Source organism: Salmo salar, chromosome 04 (assembly GCF_965601325.2).
Source record: "Salmo salar chromosome 04, fSalSal1, whole genome shotgun sequence".
Classification (NCBI taxonomy): domain Eukaryota; kingdom Metazoa; phylum Chordata; class Actinopteri; order Salmoniformes; family Salmonidae; genus Salmo; species Salmo salar.
The window spans coordinates 59,163,907-59,177,073 of record NC_138294.1 but is presented as its reverse complement, the minus strand read 5'-3'; the positions used below and the strand labels follow the sequence as shown (position 1 = coordinate 59,177,073).

At 42.9% G+C, this 13,167-nt stretch overlaps 1 protein-coding gene across 2 annotated transcripts in view; it reads left to right on the top strand.

Annotated features, from left to right (window-relative positions):
* dscama (Down syndrome cell adhesion molecule a) overlaps nt 1-13,167 on the top strand; it is a 168,334-nt gene that overhangs the window by 40,361 nt on the left and 114,806 nt on the right. For both annotated transcript variants that reach the window (XM_014197409.3, XM_014197410.3), the window contains exon 3: nt 5,346-5,495. In XM_014197409.3, coding sequence (XP_014052884.3) covers nt 5,346-5,495 — 150 coding nt within the window. The remainder of the gene's footprint in view (nt 1-5,345; nt 5,496-13,167) is intronic.

Here is a 13,167-nt window from a genome sequence, read left to right as displayed (position 1 = left end):
GGATCGGATATCGTCAACCTTCTTTTCAAAATGGTTGACGAAGTCATCCGCAGAGAGGGAGGAGGGGGGGGGGGGAGGGGGAGGAGGATTCAGGAGGGAGGAGAAGGTAGCAAAGAGCTTCCTAGGGTTAGAGGCAGATGCTTGGAATTTAGAGTGGTAGAAAGTGGCTTTAGCAGCAGAGACAGAAGAGGAGAATGTAGAGAGGAGGGAGTGAAAGGATGCCAGGTCCGCAGGGATGCGAGTTTTCCTCCATTTCCGCTCGGCTGCCCGGAGCCCTGTTCTGTGAGCTCGTAGTGAGTCGTCGAGCCACGGAGCAGGAGGGGAGGACCGAGCCGGCCTGGAGGATAGGGGACAGAGAAAATCAAAGGATGCAGAAAGGGAGGAGAGGAGGGTTGAGGAGGCAGAATCAGGAGATAGGTTGGAGAAGGTTTGAGCAGAGGGAAGAGATGATAGGATGGAAGAGGAGAGAGTAGCGGGAGAGAGAGAGCGAAGGTTGGGACGGCGCAATACCATCCGAGTAGGGGCAGAGTGAGAAGTGTTGGATGAGAGCAAGAGGGAAAAGGATACAAGGTAGTGGTCGGAGATTTGGAGGGGAGTTGCAATGAGATTAGTGGAAGAACAGCATCTAGTAAAGATGAGGTCAAGCGTATTGCCTGCCTTGTAAGTAGGGGGGGAAGGTGAGAGGGTGAGGTCAAAAGAGGAGAGGAGTGGAAAGAAGGAGGCAGAGAGGAATGAGTCAAAGGTAGACGTGGGGAGGTTAAAGTCACCCAGAACTGTGAGAGGTGAGCCATCCTCAGGAAAGGAACTTATCAAGGCGTCAAGCTCATTGATGAACTCTCCAAGGGAACCTGGAGGGCGATAAATGATAAGGATGTTAAGCTTGAAAGGGCTGGTAACTGTGACAGCATGGAATTCAAATGAGGAGATAGACAGATGGGTCAGGGGAGAAAGAGAGAATGTCCACTTGGGAGAGATGAGGATTCCAGTGCCACCACCCCGCTGGCTCGATGCTCTAGGGGTATGCGAGAACACGTGGGCAGACGAAGAGAGAGCAGTAGGAGTAGCAGTGTTATCTGTGGTAATCCATGTTTCCGTCAGCGCCAGGAAGTCTAGGGACTGGAGGGTAGCATAGGCTGAGATGAACTCAGCCTTGTTGGCTGCAGACCGGCAGTTCCAGAGGCTGCCGGAGACCTGGAACTCCACGTGGGTCGTGCGCGCTGGGACCACCAGGTTAGAGTGGCAGCGGCCACGCGGTGTGAAGCGTTTGTATGGCCTGTGCAGAGAGGAGAGAACAGGGATAGACAGACACATAGTTGACAAGCTACAGAAGTGTTGTTTCTTGTATTATTGTCTCTTGTGTCTTTAGAGAACTGTTTCACTTTGATATCCTTTTTCTTCTGTCCTAATTTTCTCTTTCTTTTCTTCTGTTAACTAGATATTCTTTGTTGTTCTTCTTTAGCTAGCTAGCTTCTTCCAAAAGAGTCCCTAGCAACTGCTTAGCAACTGGTAAACAATTCAGCTAGCTAAGATAACTAGAATTTTATGAAAAATAGTTATTTTTCAAAAGCCTATCTTCTTTGTTTGTTGCATGTTTTTTCTCCTATTCAGTCTTGCAGTTTTCTTTTGCTTTTTTCCGATGTACTTCACTCTAAAAACCATGTAAATTTCAATATTTGTAGGAGCTCATTTTTCAGCTGCTGCTGCTCAAATTGGAGTTCCGGAACTTCTAGGTAGTTAACATTATCTAGCGCTAGTCTGTTGTACCTGTTCCAAAACACCAGTATTTCTCCTTCTATAGCTTGTTCTCCATCTTCTTTTTACATGGTGAGCCAACATGTATTCAGCAGTTTTATTTCCATTACTGATCAAAACTTGTTTTGTCATGGCTCTCTCTTGTCTCTGTTAGGAACATCATATCACAATAAAATCACAGTATCAAATCACAATACTTATAGAATCGTGATACACCTAAGGGCACCTAAGTATTGTGATAATACATTACATTACATTTAAGTCATTTAGCAGACGCTCTTATCCAGAGCGACTTACAAATTGGTGCATTCACCTTATGATATCCAGTGGAACAACCACTTTACAATAGTGCATCTAAATCTTTTAAGGGGGGGGGGGGGGGGGGGTTAGAAGGATTACTTTATCCTATCCTAGGTATTCCTTAACCTCTATGGGCTAGGTGGGACGCTTGCGTCCCACCTACGTAACAGCCACTGCCAGCCTGTGGCGCGATTTTCAAAACCTTAAAAATCCTATTACTTCAATTTCTCAAACATATGACTATTTTACAGCCATTTAAAGACAAGACTCTCGTTAATCTAACCACACTGTCCGATTTCAAAAAGGCTTTACAACGAAAGCAAAACATTAGATTGTGTCAGCAGAGTACCAAGCCAGAAATAATCAGACACCCATTTTTCAAGCCAGCATATAATGTCACCAAAACCCAGAAGACAGCTAAATGCAGCACTCACCTTTGATGATCTTCATCAGATGACAACCCTAGGACATTATGTTATACAATACATGCATGTTTTGTTCAATCAAGTTCATATTTATATCAAAAACCAGCTTTTTACATTAGCATGTGACGTTCAGAACTAGCATACCCCCCGCAAACTTCCGGGGAATTCGCTAACATTTTACTAAATTACTCACGATAAACGTTCACAAAAAGCATAACAATTATTTTAAGAATTATAGATACAGACCTCCTCTATGCACTCGATATGTCCGATTTTAAAATAGCTTTTTGGTGAAAGCACATTTTGCAATATTCTAAGTACATAGCCCAGGCATCACGGGCTCGCTATTTAGACACCCGGCAAGTTTAGCACTCACCATAATCATATTTACTATTATAAAAGTTTGATTACCTTTTGTTGTCTTCGTCAGAATGCACACCCAGGACTGCTACTTCAATAACAAATGTTGGTTTGGTCCAAAATAATCCATCGTTATATCCGAATAGCGGCGTTTTGTTCGTGCGTTCCAGACACTATCCGAAATAGTAAAGAAGTGTCACGCGCATGGCGCAATTCGTGACAATATAATTCTAAATATTCCATTACCGTACTTCGAAGCATGTCAACCGCTGTTTAAAATCAATTTTTACGACATTTTTCTCGTAGAAAAGCGATAATATTCCGACAGGGAATCTCCTTTTCGGCAAACAGAGGAAAAAATCCCAAAGGCGGGGGCGGTCGGGGTCACGCGCATAAGCCCAGTGTCCCTTGATCGGCCACTTGAGAAAGGCGATAATGTGTTTCAGCCTGGGGCTGGAATGACGACATTCTGTTTTTTCCCGGGCTCTGAGCGCCTATGGACGACGTGGGAAGTGTCACGTTAGAGCAGAGATCCTTAGTAAATGATAGAGATGGAAAAGAAGTTCAAGAAATGGTCAGACAGGCCACTTCCTGTAAAGGAATCTTTCAGGTTTTGACCTGCCATTTGAGTTCTGTTATACTCACAGACATCATTCAAACACTTTTAGAAAATTTAGGTTCTTTTCTATCCTTATGTACTAAGTAAATGCATATTCTAGTTACTGGGTAGGAGTGGTAACCAGATTAAATCGGGTATGTTTTTTATCCAGCCGTGTCAATACTGCCCCCTAGCCCTAACAGGTTAAAGAGGTGGGGTTTCAGGTGTCTCCGGAAGGTGGTGATTGACTCCGCTGTCCTGGCGTCGTGAGGGAGCTTGTTCCACCATTGGGGTGCCAGAGCAGCGAACAGTTTTGACTGGGCTGAGCGGGAACTGTGCTTCCTCAGAGGTAGGGGGGCTAGCAGGCCAGAGGTGGATGAACGCAGTGCCCTTGTTTGGGTGTAGGGCCTGATCAGAGCCTGAAGGTATGGAGGTGCCGTTCCCTTCACAGCTCCGTAGGCAATCACCATGGTCTTGTAGCGGATGCGAGCTTCAACTGGAAGCCAGTGGAGAGAGCGGAGGAGCGGGGTGACGTGAGAGAACTTGGGAAGGTTGAACACCAGACGGGCTGCGGCGTTCTGGATGAGTTGTAGGGGTTTAATGGCACAGGCAGGGAGCCCAGCCAACAGCGAGTTGCAGTAATCCAGACGGGAGATGACAAGTGCCTGGATTAGGACCTGCGCCGCTTCCTGTGTGAGGCAGGGTCGTACTCTGCGAATGTTGTAGAGCATGAACCTACAGGATCGGGTCACCGCCTTGATGTTAGTGGAGAACGACAGGGTGTTGTCCAGGATCACGCCAAGGTTCTTAGCACTCTGGGAGGAGGACACAAGGGAGTTGTCAACCGTGATGGCGAGATCATGGAACGGGCAGTCCTTCCCCGGGAGGAAGAGCAGCTCCGTCTTGCCGAGGTTCAGCTTGAGGTGGTGATCCGTCATCCACACTGATATGTCTGACAGACATGCAGAGATGCGATTCGCCGCCTGGTTATCAGAAGGGGGAAAGGAGAAGATTAATTGTGTGTCGTCTGCATAGCAATGATAGGAGAGACCATGTGAGGATATGACAGAGCCAAGTGACTTGGTGTATAGCGAGAATAGGAGAGGACCTAGAACAGAGCCCTGGGGGACACCAGTGATGAGAGCGCATGGTGCGGAGACAGATTCTCGCCACGCCACCTGGTAGGAGCGACCTGTCAGGTAGGACGCAATCCAAGCGTGGGCCGCGCCGGAGATGCCCAACCCGGAGAGGGTGGAGAGGAGGATCTGATGGTTCACAGTATCAAAGGCAGCAGATAGGTCTAGAAGGATGAGAGCAGAGGAGAGAGAGTTAGCTTTAGCAGTGCGGAGAGCCTCCGTGACACAGAGAAGAGCAGTCTCAGTTGAATGCCCAGTCTTGAAACCTGACTGATTAGGATCAAGAAGGTCATTCTGAGAGAGATAGCAGGAGAGCTGGCCAAGGACGGCACATTCAAGAGTTTTGGAGAGAAAAGAAAGAAGGGATACTGGTCTGTAGTTGTTAATAATATTAATAATATTGTATAGTGAGGTCCCTGGCAAATCCCAGCCCTACAGTATAGTGGTCAGTGTCCAGTGTGGTTAAGGAAATGGACAGTTGATTACAGAGGTGGGAATTAGGGCTGCAGACAGTGTGGAGATGTTGAACAGAAGCTTGTTGGTCACTAAATGGGGTATAGTATACCACTTGGGTGACTAGTGACCACCTGCTAAACATTTCAGTTGGTAATGTTCAGAGTCTAACCAGGGATGTCACATTTGTTATGCTTGTGATTAAAGCAGTGAAGAAAGCAAAGAAACAAAATATATAGACAGCATATAATTTTCCAGAACAGAAAAATGAAAGTCAATTAATTGAGGACTCTCATTTGTTGTTTCCCCCATCTCTTCTAGTTCTACGAGAGCCCTACACGGTCCGTGTGGAGGACCAGAAAGCCATGAGAGGCAATGTGGCGGTGTTCAAGTGCATTATCCCAGCCTCGGTGGAGGCCTACATCACTGTTGTGTCCTGGGAGAAAGACACAGTGTCTATCAACGTCCAGAGTAAGTCTCTGCTCTCTAATCACTCTCTAATCACTATATAATGTACAGTTGAAGTAGGAAGTTTACATACATTTAGGTTGGAGTCATTAAAACTCGTTTTTCAACAACTCCACAAATTTCTTGTTAACAAACTATAGTTTTGGCAAGTCGGTTAGGACATCTACTTTGTGCATGACATAAGTCATTTTTCCAACAACTGTTTACAGACAGATTATTTCAGTTATAATTCACTGTATCACAATTCCAGTGGGTCAGAAGTTTACATACACTAAGTTGACTGTGCTTTTAAACAGCTTGGATTATTCCAGCAAATGATGTCATGATTTTAGAAGCTTCTGATAGGCTAATTGACATCACTTGAGTCAATTGGAGGTGTCCCTGTGGATGTATTTCAAGGCCTACCTTCAAACGCAGTGCCTCTTTGCTTGACATCATGGGAAAATCAAAAGAAATCAGCCAAGACCTCAGAAAAAGAATTGTAGACCTCCACAAGTCTGGTTCATCCTTGGGAGCAAAAAGGGGGAGGCTTGCAAGCCAAAGAACACCATCCCAACCGTGAAGCACGTGGGTGGCAGCATCATGTTTGGAGGTGCTTTGCTGCAGGATGGACTGGTGCACTTCACAAATTAGACGGCATCATGAGGAAAGAAAATGATGCGGATATATTGAAGCAACATCTCAAGACATCAGTCAGGAAGTTAAAGCTTGGTCGCAAAACGGTCTTCCAAATGGACACTGACCCCAAGCATATTTCCAAAGTTGTGGCAAAATGGCTTAAGGACAACAAAGTCAAGGTATTGGAGTGGCCATCACAAAGCCTTGACCTCCAATCCTATAGAAAATTTGTGGGCAGAACTGAAAAAGCGTGTGCTAGCAAGGAGGCCTACAAACCTGACTCAGTTACACCAGCTCTGTCAGGAGGAATGGTCCAAAATTCACCCACCTTATTGTGGGAAGCTTGTGGAAGGCTACCCGAAATGTTTGACCCAAGTTAAACAATTTAAAGGCAATGCTACCAAATATTAATTGATTGTATGTAAACTTCTGAGCCACTGGGAATGTGGTGAAAGAAATAAAAGCTGAAATAAATCATTCTCTCTATTATTATTCTGACATTTCACATTCTTAAAATAAACTGGTGATTCTAACTGACCTAAGACAGGGAATTTTAACTAGAATTAAATGTAAAAATGTATTTTGCTAAGGTGTATGTAAACTTCCAACTTCAACTGTATATAGAGAACATGTTATGTAAAAATCTTCACCATACCAGTCTGGTAAGTGAGTATCTCACTGCAAGAATAGAAGGCCATAGTTCTGAGATAGCTAAGTGTTTTGACCCAAGGGATGTGTGGATGTGCTTTGCGCTGTCTGTCTGCAAGGCCTTTTGAGGTCAGACTGGACTAGTAGATTAGCACCCATGCCCCTGTTCCAGCCATGCAACCAGCTCGTTGCATTCTGTTGTGTGTCCACATCTGTCGGACCCCATGACAGAGTGTCCCTATTTCCCTGCTGACCCAGGCTGGACGAGAGTCTTCCACGAGAGCAGGGACGAGGGCATGGCAACCCTGTGGTGTCACTTAGCCTCACTGCTATTGACCCAGTTCTCTGGTGATGGGAGCCATTGCCTTGCTCGTCTACTCGGTCTGCGTTGCTCGTCTACTCGATTGTTTCCTAGCCCCCGGGGGCAAATTCACTTTATGTTGGGCATTTAACAAACTCAATAGACAAAGCTAATGTTGTTTTGGCTTTTGAACGGAGGGCAAATGCAGTGATTTCTTTTTTGTTGACGTTTTACAATTTGTCTACTGAGGTGAAAGCAACCATGTTGAAATCTATATGAATCTCTTAATCGTCCATAAATGGATTTGCCGCAAGGATCTTTTGGAGCTGAGGGTATACAGGGTTATGGTTTATGGAATACATATTTTTCATAATGTTGAGTTACATTTCATTCCTAGAATTAATACTTGAGTGTTTGAAAGATTGATTGATTGTTCATATGAATGAATTACATGTATGTACTGTATGGATGCAATGCCATCATTTTCTAATGCAAGGCTAAATAGGCCTTTTTCCTAGCTGTCTTTCAAAAGTGAACTTCACTGACAAAACAAAGTGTTTACTTTGCACTGTTAACCTCTATGGGCTAGGTGGGACGCTAGCGTCCCCCCCGTGGTGCACTCCATCAACAGCAGGTGCATTTCAAGAGCGGCAAATTTGAAACCAAATAAATGTCAAAATTCACATTTTTCAAACATACAACTATCTTACACCCTTTGAAAGATAAACATCTCCTTAATCTAACCACGTTGTCCGATTTCAAAAAGGTTTTACGGCGAAAGCATAAAGTTAGATTATGTTAGGAGAGTACATTGACAATAGCTGTGTGTAATGTTTTGTCAATTCAAAGACAGGGTCACCAAAACCATAAAACCAGCTAAAATGATGCACTAACCTTTTACAATCTCCATCAGATGACACTCCTAGGACATTATGTTAGACAATGCATGCATTTTTAGTTCTATCAAGTTCATATTTATATCCAAAAACAGCGTTTTACTATGGCATTGATGTTGAGGAAATCGTTTCCCTCCAATAACCGGCAGTCAAGTCAGCACCACAAATTAAATAATTAAAATTAGAAAACATTGGTAAAATATTATATTGTCATTTAAAGAATTATAGATTTACATCTCTTGAACGCAATCAACTTGCCAGATTTAAAAATAACCTTACTGGGAAATCACACTTTGCAATAATCTGAGCACTGCGCCCAGAAAAATACGCGTTGCGATACAGACTAGCCGCCATGTTGGGGAGATCTAAAATCGAAAATACTATGTAAATAATCCATTACCTTTGATTCTCTTCATCAGATGTCACTTCCAGGTATCACAGGTCCATAACGAATGTAGTTTTGTTCAAAAAAGCTCATCATTTATGTCCAAAAATCTCCGTCTTGTTAGCACATGATCTAAGCCCGCCGGACTTCACTTCATGAACGAGGGGAAAAAATATATTTACGTTCGTTCAAACATGTCAAACGTTGTATAGCATAAATCATTAGGGCCTTTTTTAACCAGAACATGAATAATATTCAAGGTGGACGAATGCATTCTCTTTTATAACGTATTGGAACGAGGGTACCCAACATGAACTCGCGCGCCAGAGTCTAATCGGCCATCACCGTTCCATGGCTCTTGTTCGGTCAGATCTCACAGTAAAAGACTCAAAACACTTTGTAAAGGCTGGTGACATCTAGTGGAAGCAATAGGAAGTGCCAAAACATTAATCAACCCCTGTGTGTTTCAATGGCATAGGCTTAAAGGTAATTCAACACATCAGGTATCCACTTCCTGTCAGAAAATGTCTCAGGGTTTTGCCTGCCAAATGAGTTCTGTTATACTCACAGACACCATTCAAACAGTTTTAGAAACTTTAGGGTGTTTTCTATCCATATATAATAAGTATATGCATATTCTAGTTACTGGGTAGGATTAGTAACCAGATTAAATCGGGTACGTTTTTTTATCCAGCCGTGAAAATACTGCCCCCTAGCCCCAACAGGTTAAAATCCATATGTAAACACTGTCAGAAAAATGTTGCCGCCACCAATCCAGTGCTCTTCTCCATGCTTAATAATAAATGATGGAAGTCTATGAATCCATGAGCAAATAGTCTTTATCCACGTCTCAACGCACAAACCCACCATCCATTCTCCCCATTCTTCATGGCTCATGCATATGAAGTGCAATTTAAAGAGTCTGCGTGTGTGAAAGAATATGTGTGTTTGTGTGTTTGTGTGTATGTGGTATACATGTTGACTGGTGGCTCTAGACAGATCTCCAAGCCCTACTCTTGTTTTCGATGGGCCGCCAAAGCCCACCTTTTAAATGTTTAATGAGTTAAAAATGAGAATATCAACACTTAGACATGAAAAAATGTAGCTTTTCTGTATCTGGTAGTATGAATTATAGATGGTAGTATTTCTGTTTGGAGAGGTGTACCATGAAGCGCAGGCAGCAGTCCCCCTTTAACCATTCCTCTGTAAGTCTCACTGGGGTTAGGCCCACTTTAGGCTAGGTTGCTGTGCAGAACCTAACGATACACCACTCAAAGAGCTCCAGTGTCTGCATGCGTGGAAAGATGTGCTAATGACCGTGGAAAATACACACATTTAAGAAGACACTGGGTAGGAGTTGCATTGCATTAAAGTGCATTGTCTATGTCAGTAGTTGTAGGTCAACCCTGGCTGCTCTGTTCTTTATTTTACTCTTATTATTATCTATTTTTATTTTTGAACTCTGCATTGTTCGGAATGGCTCAAGCATTTCACTGTAAAGTTCTCTTCGGCGCATGTGACAAATACAGTTTGATTTGATTTGATTTTTGGTACTGGTGAACTACCGGGTGTGCAGGCTTTTGTTGCAGCCCAGCACTGTCTTATAGTACACAACTGATTGAAACAATTTACTGCTTATCAGGACCTTGACTAGTTAAACCAGATGGTTAATGCAGGGCTGGAACAAAAAGCTGCACACCATATATTGTAGCTCTCCATGCTCAGAGTTGAGGACCGCTGGTGAATCTAATAGATGATACATAATTACACTGAACCTTTTTCATGACATGGTTCAAAACACAAACAATATGGTAACATTATTTTAGATGGAAAGGCAAAATGGTAAAGTGATGATCGTGTGGCAGGAATTATTGCAATGATTTGAAGAGGGAAAAGTAAGGCCCATATCCCATTAAATTGTGTCTATAGCTACATGCTCCCCTCTGATAAGCACTAAGATATGGGTGAAGATATAGGTGCGGATAAAGCACCCACACATTTATATTTTCTCTGCTCTGCTGTGTGGCTGGCTGGCTGCAATAGCAGAATGCAGGATCAATCCTGTTATGTATTGTTCTTGGTTCTAAGCTCTGGAATGTTTTCATTCCAATAGTGAAGGGTACCTTGCATCCGCAACTGTCTTATAGATTTGGTCCTTCTGAGAACCATTTTATGAATCTCATCATGGATTCAGTCTTCTTACCTTTACTGTTGGTGAGTCAGACTTAGACAAGGGATATTATGAGATATGTCTAATAGTACCAAATCGAATCAGAGTTTATTTGTCACGGGCACTGCAGGTATAATCAGTGAAATGCTCAACAATGCAGTCATATAAAAGAAATGCACACAACAATGAATTAAATACACCCTCTGTAGAGTACATATGAGAATAAAATAAATACACCCTCTGTAGAGTACACACAATAATAAAATAAATGCACCCTCTGTAGAGTACACACAAGAATGAAATAAATACACCCTCTGTAGAGTACATATGAGAATAAAATAAATACACCCTCTGTAGAGTACACACAATAATAAAATAAATGCACCCTCTGTAGAGTACACACAAGAATAAAATAAATACACCCTCTGTAGAGTACACACAAGAATAAAATAAATACACCCTCTGTAGAGTACACACAAGAATAAAATAAATACACCCTCTGTAGAGTACTCACAAGAATAAATTAAATTCCCCCTCTGTAGAGTACACACAAGAATAAATTAAATACACCCTCTGTAGAGTACACACAAGAATGAAAGAAATGCACTAGATAATATACACTATATACAAGGTCAGTATCAGTACCAATTAATGAAATGGATATTGGTGGCAAGCTCTTCCTGTATCAACTATGCTGATGATACTGAGGATCAAATTCAACTGAAACCTCAAAAGAGCTTCTCATATTGCAACAATGCATATTTGTTGTGTAGATAGGTTCTGACAAAACCGTTTTTGTTTCATGCAGAAGTAAACTCTAAATTCTATTGATATTTTATTGATTGACATTCTATTTGTAAAACCAACCCCAACACTTATTCTGCATCAATACCAAAATGAGTGTTCTTATTGGATGTGTTTGTGTCGTGTTGGGATTGGGTTGCTGATTCTGCTGCTGTTGCCTCACAGAGAGAGAGAGACACAGCCCTAGCAGTGTTGCCCCATTCCCCAGGTGCAGGGCTGGGCTGTGCTGTGCTGCAGTCACTGAGGAAGGCCTTGTAGGGATTTGCCATGGTCTGATCTGGCCCCCTCTGCATTCACTGTGGCCGGACCCCAGCACTGCAGAGAGGCACACGCACACACACGCTCTATACACTCTTTCTCATTCCACACACACACACACACACACACACACACACACACACACACACACACACACACACACACACACACACACACACACACACACACACACACACACACACACACACACGCTCTATACACTCTTTCTCATTCCACACACACACACACACACACACACACACACACACACACACACACACACACACACACACACGCTCTATACACTCTTTCTCATTCCACACACGAGCCACACAGCAGGGCCATTGGCCATCATAGTACATAGCCCTTTTCTGCTCCACCCTGCCATATCTCTCTCTCTCTTTACCTCTCGTTCCACAGTCACTCTCTGTCCTTGTACTTAGGAGCAAAGTGATAAGATACATAATGAAATGGGAAGTCATCCAATCAATATTGAAAATCTACCATCAGTTGTCTTAGTAGTATCCTGATAGTATCAGTATGTACAGGGTGTCTGACTGTATGTATTACACCTGAACGTGTTGTATTTCTTGTTGAGTCATCTACCCAAAATATATGTGATATAATGGTGTTCAGAAACAACACATTATTCATGTTGTTCTTATTCCTGTTTCATTGGTATTCATACAAGATGATTTATTCTTCTGGTTGGGAGTTGCCTATCTATCTGTTGTATTTCAGTTGATCGCTCATGCTTCGTTGACATTTTCAAGTCGTTTAGTGGCCAGCTTGTCAGTCGTGTGTCACCTGGCTGGTGTTTGCTCTGAGGGAGACAAGCCAACCACACCATGGTGCTTAATTGGCTGTGTGTAATGTGGCTTTGAAGTAAATATCAAGAGTTTTATCAAAAGCCAGGCCGTTATCATCATGTGTTCATGGGCTCCCTCTCCCTCTCCCTCTCTCTCTCTCTCTCTCTCTCCCTCTCTCTCTCCCTCTCCCTCTCCCTCTCCCTCTCTCTCTCTCTCCCTCTCTCCCTCTCTCCCTCTCTCTGTGTGGAATCATGTTGTAGCATTTGTTTGAGGCCCAGCCAGAGCCAGTTTCCCCCTGGTGTATTGTTACTGGTCTGTATGTCACCATGGACACAGTGAAGACACCACAGTGAACATGGCAGCCGGTGTGTAAACAGTCTGCTCTGTCACTGGGGCCATGAAGTCACCATACAATATAAATATATTTAATATCAGTATTACATTTTGTAATGCGTTGGAGCAACACCATTTAATATTCTATGTCATACATAGTACCAGTCTAAAGTTTGGACTCACTCAATAGTGTTAATCAAATCAAAATATATTTTATTTTTGAGATTTTCCAAAGTAGCCACCCTTCGCCTTGATGACAGTTTGCACACTCATTTCAATTAACAGGTGTGCCTTATTAAAAGTTAATTTGTGGAATTCAAATCAAGTCATATTGTATTAGTCACATGCGCCGAATACAACATGTGAAATGCTTACTTACAAGCCCTTAACCAACAATGCAGTTAAAAAAAATATGAGTAAGAATAAGAAATAAAAGTAACAAGTAATTAAAGA